Below are 7,124 nucleotides of genomic sequence, written 5' to 3' on the forward strand. Positions count from 1 at the left end.
GACTCCGGCCGGCTCGCCGAGCGTGGGCCGGGGCTGCCTGGCACATGGGTCACCGGCCATCTGAAGGGAGAGAGGTTGAGAAAACAGGAGTCAGAGAGGGAATCGGGGAACATGGCGCGCTGGGCCGGGACATGCTGCTTTGGCCTTCATCACACAAAAGGGAGAGAGGTTTCTTTCAAACGCCATTTATGACAATTTGTCGGAAGCAGGAGTGCCATCAGAATTTGGCCCCGTGCCCAGTACCATTTATTTCAGGGCAATCTGCCCAGCAGTTACATCCTAGCACGTGATACCCTTTCCCCCCCACACCCCCTGCAGCACGGGTGTGCAAGCCCACAGCGGGCTCCCCCCGCTCGCACCAGTCCCGGGCCCGAACCCTATTTTTGCTTGCAGTCTCCGCTCGAAGTAGCTGTTCTTCCTTGTGCACAATTTAGTGCGAAATTTTTGTTTGCGGGAATAGAGGTTTTGCCTTTGCGTGAAAAGAGAATATTCGCTGCAAAATCAGAGCAGATCCGATGATGAAATGACCTCTCTGTTCTCACGAGCCAAACCTTAGATGAAGGCTGTAATCAGGCAGGGCACAGTGACTTCATTTTCTGAGTGTAGATGATTCAGTGAAGGTTAGAGCTAGCCTGTCCCCCTCTTCCATCCACTTAAATCAAAGCAGTGTCTGCATCCAGGCTGTAACACGGGCTCTAAATGCACACTGCATGTTACAGGACACTGCAGGAGACCAAATGACACCCACTGGACCCTAAATGAGTAACTGAGTTGTGTGTTGGAGTATCTTTGCTAATGCTTTGGGTGCCACCAGCAGCATGGGACCAAGAGCCCTTAGTCTTTTCTGCATCCATGACTGCATGGTAGGGCCAGACTCAGGGACCTGAGACACCCTGTTTTGCTCAGCACAGGGACATGCCGTGCTGGTTGTCAGTGCTGGGTTTCACACCATGGTTTTGCCATCACCAGCAGGCAAAAAACCTGGGTGAATCGAAGACTTATAAGACATAGGCAAACTATCTGGGGTGCCCTTCAGTTTTGCTTGGAGAGAAACCTCAGACAGCTTCTACATCACCTAATAGGATAGATACTGAGTATGCAACATTCCCACTGGCAAGAGCCACAGGCTTCCTGGGAAACGTTACCTGTTCCAGCACATAAGAGGGCTGCAGACCTAATCAAAAGTGCAACTCGGGAAAGCTGCATCTCAAAACCATTACAAAATTATTTCAAGAAAACATATAGACATTGCCAAACTTAAAGGGGAACAAAGTAGGAGAAAACAGGAATGACAAAACAAACAAAAACCACAACACGTTGAACTGAATTCCTACTAGGCTGCAAATAATACCCTATAACAACACTGTACGAGAGCAGACTCTGTTTAAAAAGGTTTGGTAGTCTTCTGGTTTAAAAAGCATAAGCGTTATCCTAATCTACCTGCCCAAGAATTGCAGCTGATCATACAGGGCATGATCAAGCCCTATATGCCAACACAACTCAGCCCATAAATGTTAAAATCAGAAAAACCAAGTGCAATTTTCAAAGACAGTGATGAAGTCCAAAAGCCAGATGCCATGCTGTCCCATGCAGCCCCCGAACCGCCAGGGGAAGCGAACAGTCAGGAGAAGCGTTCCTAACCTTAGAGCAAAGTCTGTGCTTGTTAGCGCTTTTGATCAGTGATTTAAGGTAAACACATTTGAAACAATATTCTTGAAAAGTATCAGTGAATAAAAATATCCACAGAAGATGCCAAAAACATATTATACCACCATCCAGTTACACAAGCAAAAAAAGCTACCATTAAATATCTGTTCCAGGTCTTTGTGTATTCCTCAAGTACTGCTCATTTGTGCTTCTGTGCTAGTCAGCCTGTTAGCTATCACACATTTTACTTTAGGCCAAAAATGCTGCCTACTATTTGGAAATAAAAATTACTGTCCTATTTTCTCTCTTCCTATAATAGGCTTTGCTAATATTTATTTATAAGTACATATTTGTATAAAGCTTCCTAATGATTCAGAGCCCAAAGCAATGCCCACAATAAGCACCAGAACATCTACTAATGTGTCTTCATTATTCTCTTCCCCTCCATTGTCACAAACACCTGTTTCATTGCAAGTTAATGACTCTCTGACACAAACACAGACAAATTGAGGAGAAAAGGTACAAGAGATTGGCTAAGGCAGTAAAATAAGAAAGCACATGTGTAAGCAAGCATAACGTTATTCACAAAATCTGTGAGGGAGGCTGAAAATGCCTGCGGTCAAAAGTTAGAGGATGCCAAGCACATGATACAGAAGACACATCCATGGACTTGCCATTTGACACACATGTTCTGTATTTGCCTTCCAGCATGCGCTGCTAATTTGTGAGTAGACCATACATCTTGTGTTGAATCCATCCAGAAGACAGACAGTTTTGCAGGGTTTACGTTACATTTTGAGTAAGCTGACATGAGCTAATGACTGATTCTTTATTTTTAACTCATAGGGTCAATTATACCTCCCTTTCCGTATAGTTCCAAGAAACAACTGTCTTATTAAATATGTGCAAACATTGGACCAACAAGTTATCTGATGGCAAAGGCAGAGATTACATGTTTCTTCATGCTGGATCAGTGAATGATCAGATCATCAAGCAGTACAATTTGATGCAAAAGGAGACATTATAGCAGGGGTCTACTACAGGCCACCCAATCAGGAAGACCAAGCGGATGAGGCCCTCTGTAGACAAATAGGAGCAGCCTCATGTTCACAAGCCCTGGTACTCATAGGGGACTTCAATCACCCCAATGTCTGTTGGAGGGACAACACAGTGCAATCCAGGAGGTTCCTGGAATGAGTTGATGATAACTTGCTTCTCCAAGTGATAGAGGAGCCTATGGAACTATACTGGACCTTGTCCTCACCAACCAGGAGGGACTGGTGGGGAATGTGAAGCTCAGGGGCAGCCTTGGCTGCAGTGACCATGAAATGGTGGAGTTCAAGACCCTTGGGGGACCAAGGAGGGTGCACAGCAGGCTCACTACCCTGACCTTCAGAAGATCAGACTTTGGCCTCTTCAGGAATCTGCTTGATAAAGTACTATGGAATAAAGCCCTGGAGGGAAGAGGGGCCCAAGAAAGCAAGTTAATAGTCAAGGATCACCTCCTCCAAGCTCAGGAGCAATGCATCCCAACAAAGAGGAAGTCAGGCAAAAACACCAGGAGGCCTGCATGGATGAATAAGGAGCTCCTGGACAAACTCAAACACGCTACAGAGGGTGGAATCAAGGACAGGTAGCCTGGGAGGAATACTGAGAAGCTGTCTGAGCAGCCAGGGATTAGGTTAGGAAAGCTAAAGCCGTGATAGAATTAAATCTTGCCAGGGACATCAAGGGCAACAAGAAAAGCTTCTATAGGTATGTCAGTGACAAAAGGAAGATTACAGAAAATGTGGGCCCTCTCCAGAAGGAAATGGAGACCTGGTTACCCAGGATATGGAGAAGGCTGAGGTACTCAACAATGTTTTTGCCTCAGTCTTCACTGGCAAGTGCTCAAGCCACACTGCCCAAGTCACAGAAGGCAAAGGCAGGGACGGGGAGAATGAAGAACCTCCCACTGTAGGAGAAGATCAGGCTGTGAGGCACTGCAACAGGTTGCTCAGAGAAGTTGTGGATGCCCCATCCCTGGAAATGTTCAAGGCCAGGTTGGATGGGGCTTTGAGCAACCTGGTCTAGGGGAAGGTGTCCCTGCTCATTGCAGGGGGGTTGAAACTACATGATCTTTAAGGTCCCTTCCAAGCCAATCCATTTTATGATTCTGTGAAACCACCAGCACATCCTGTCTACTTAGATGGAAAACAAAATTCACTACTTTTATGGGTGTCTGCATCTAACCGAGCCACAAAAAAAAAGCTGATATCCAATCTAGCATGAAGCCAGAGTGGCACAAAGAGATTATACTTCCATTTGGCAATAAAATCCCCCATTACATTATCCTGCCAAATTTATGTGAACCAGCAGAACAAGTACCAGTGCTTTGCACCATGCAGCCACCCCACTTTGCATCTAACACTAAGGGCCTTGGCATCTAACACGAAGGGCCTCAAAGGTGGATTTATTGTATTATTGCAAGCTTAATATGTTACATTCAACTGCCTGGATGATTGAATAGCCCGTAAGAATCCATGACAGCCACTTGAATTAACAGGACATTGATAAAGTTAAAATTATTTTGCTCAAGGGTTTCCTGGTAATGAGGAGTAATGCTGTTTGGTGGAGCTTGCATAAGCACATGATACATCACAGAGAGATCCAGAGCAATCCAGATGCACCTCTGCAGCACTTTTGCAGAGTCTTGGCAAGGCAGGGCTTCTCTTTTTGGATCTGAGCAGCATCTTTCACTGCCCCTTCTGGAGGGATGAAGGTTTCATTTCAAGTTCTGATTATTAAGGGTGGAGGAGGAAGTTCCAGGAATTAACCCTTCAATAAGCAGAAACATACACAAAATCTTTCAGAGGAGGCAACAATCTCCACATACAGAGCCTTAACTAATTTTAATGCACATACAGCAATAGCTGGGTGCCAGGATCTCTGGCCCAACTTCCCAGGCAAGCTTCAGATAGGGTCTGAGACCCTAGCAAGCATTTTAGCTGTATGTTAATGTACGAGGGAAGAATTTGATGATGTATCAGGCTAAGCAAACATAGGTTAGGTATTTGTTTACGTGATCACTTGCTGTTATTTTCACAGAACCCTGCCTGCCAACATACACACGAACGGCAAACATTTAATGAGGTTACAACCATATTAAAATGAGAATGAGAAAACAACCATATTATAAGAAATATATATATATAACCATATTATAAGAAATGCCGGGCTAATGTAGAAATAGGCCACCCAACCTCCCCACAGTAGGATCAGTGCAAAGCTCATCTCCTTGACTTCACGCTCCCTTCAGGGAGTACTATGCCTGTCATAGCCACTGAACTAATAGCAAATTAAACAATTACCTTTCTCATTGCTGCACATGTCTAATAAACACTTATTATGGCATCCTGGCAATTTTATTCTGAGGTTAGAAAGCTTCATTCGCTTCCATCATGGTGCTGTTTTTTAACTATTCCTATCGTGTATAGTACAGATTGTGGACTCTGCAAATGAAGTTGAACAGGCAGAAAGCACATCCTTCGTCTGAGCAACCACGTCCTCCCCTTCCCAGCCCTACCTTGGTTTGCTCTCATGTTGCATCTTCTCCTTAACCTTTCTGGTGCAGGATAAGACTCTGATTGCGTATCTGCCCCACCTTTAGCACTGTAAGGCCTGATCCCCACTGGCTGTTTGCTATTACAACACACCTCAGACGCGCATAGAAGTTCCTGTTGCTTGAGACAGCTAAAGGAAAGCATGGTTAAATGAAAAACTCATGAAAGAGCTCTGCACTTTGCAACCTTTGATAGATAATTTTCACTCAAGCATTAAGTAAATGTGCTTTGCCATGAGTTCAAAGAAGATGTAAGTGGGGTGAAGGTGGCAACAAATTCTGCTTATCCCTAAGAAAGCCTCAGTTACCCAGTGTGACCTGACAGTTCACTTAACAGTGACTCTGTTTCCTAAGTTAATACATTAGGTTTAATTTGGCAGGAAAAAATAACCTATCAGTTAATTCAGCAGCTGTTTTCGAGAACCCTGGAAAGAAAACAACTGCTCCTGAGAACAACTCCCTTACTCGGTCTGCTCAGCCAGCAGAAAGGAGTGGGTGAGGTTACTAAAAAGGCACTACTATAACCTTGCACCTCATCACGAGGTCCTTTTTGCCAGGGAAAAGAGCACAGAAATCCACGGCAGCCTAGCAACTGGCCAGCACAGCAACCGACCTTTTGAAACACAGCACGCAGCCAGCAAAGAACTCGCTGCCCCCTCCGTCTGCCTCTCCTTCCACCATAAAGGTTTTCTTCCTTAAGCAAATCAATTCGCTAATGATATCACAACACTGTGAAGTGAAGATGCAAAGCATTTGCGTGACGAAGGAAGCAGGAATAGCAGGGACAGTCACACCAGCCTGCCCAGGGAATGGGGGTGCTTTTTTCCTACCTTGTTCAGCTGTTCCATGTACAGCGTTGATGTACCTGGGCAGCTCCATCATCTCAAAAAATGCTACCTCACCAGCCAAACAGTTTGGACGCTTTTTGAAAATGCTCCATTTGTAGAAGGATATGGCTTCAGCCAGAGGAACAGGCACAAGGTCAGGTTTGTACCACAACTACCCCACCACGGGAGCACACAGTCCCTGCGCCATACTGGGGGGCTCACCCCGCTAATTTCTGCTGCTTTGCACTATCCTGGCTACACAGAATTAAAATGGCTATGCATTAAGATGCCTTTGCAATTTCTTTCAGAATTATATGGAAGGATTCTGTGCAGTTCATCCCAAAGGAGCTGGCCCGAATATGTATACCAGCACAAATAAGCACAGAATCCAACACTTACTTTTACCTGTTTGATAACACAGAGATGCATGTGAGAGAAGAACAAGATGATGACTTATCTAGAATATATATCAGTATAAGATACATACAGACACATAAACTGTACGTGCCATTTGCTACCTCCTCAGTGATGATAGGTTGGGCAAGGCCTGAGAAACTTGTGAAAGCCTCTGTGTCCAGAACGCCAGGACACACTCCCAGAACAGGTTCATTCTCGGCAATGAATTTAAACCCTATTTTTCTTGTGAACGACAACATACACAGCTTTCAAAGTCACTTTCAGAACATGCATGCAGATTAATGAAGAACAAGCATAAACCAGCTTAAGCATAGCTGAAGAAAATTCATTAATGCTTAGAGTGAAAGGCAGTGGAATTGCATGCATTTACTACATTCACCACCATATACACCTAGCTCTAGGGCAGTCTTAATATTTTCCTATATTTACCCTATTCATGTAGCTCTAGGACAGCTCTACCATCTTTCTTACTTTTCTTGACCTTAAGATTGTACCATGTATTAATTATTTGTAGTCATTTGGTTAACCTCTTGCTTTAAGTTGCTGTAATACTCTTGCTTTCTGTTCCCTTTTCTCTGGCTGCTGCACCTTTAAAAAAACCAAGCAAACAAACAAAAAAAAACCAGACGAAA

At 44.5% G+C, this 7,124-nt stretch overlaps 1 protein-coding gene across 1 annotated transcript in view; it reads right to left on the bottom strand.

Moving 5' to 3' along the window:
- SLC16A12 (solute carrier family 16 member 12) overlaps nt 1-6,127 on the bottom strand; it is a 15,755-nt gene extending 9,628 nt beyond the window's left edge. The window contains exons 1-2 of the mRNA XM_009642071.2: nt 6,079-6,127; nt 1,016-1,041 (exon numbers count right to left, since the gene is read on the bottom strand). Of these exons, the coding sequence (XP_009640366.2) occupies nt 1,016-1,041; nt 6,079-6,127 (75 nt within the window). The remainder of the gene's footprint in view (nt 1-1,015; nt 1,042-6,078) is intronic.
- Between the last annotated feature and the right edge of the window lie 997 nt (nt 6,128-7,124).

This window comes from Egretta garzetta, unplaced genomic scaffold (genome assembly GCF_000687185.1).
Source record: "Egretta garzetta isolate BGI_Z169 unplaced genomic scaffold, ASM68718v1 scaffold56, whole genome shotgun sequence".
NCBI classification, from domain to species: Eukaryota; Metazoa; Chordata; class Aves; order Pelecaniformes; family Ardeidae; genus Egretta; species Egretta garzetta.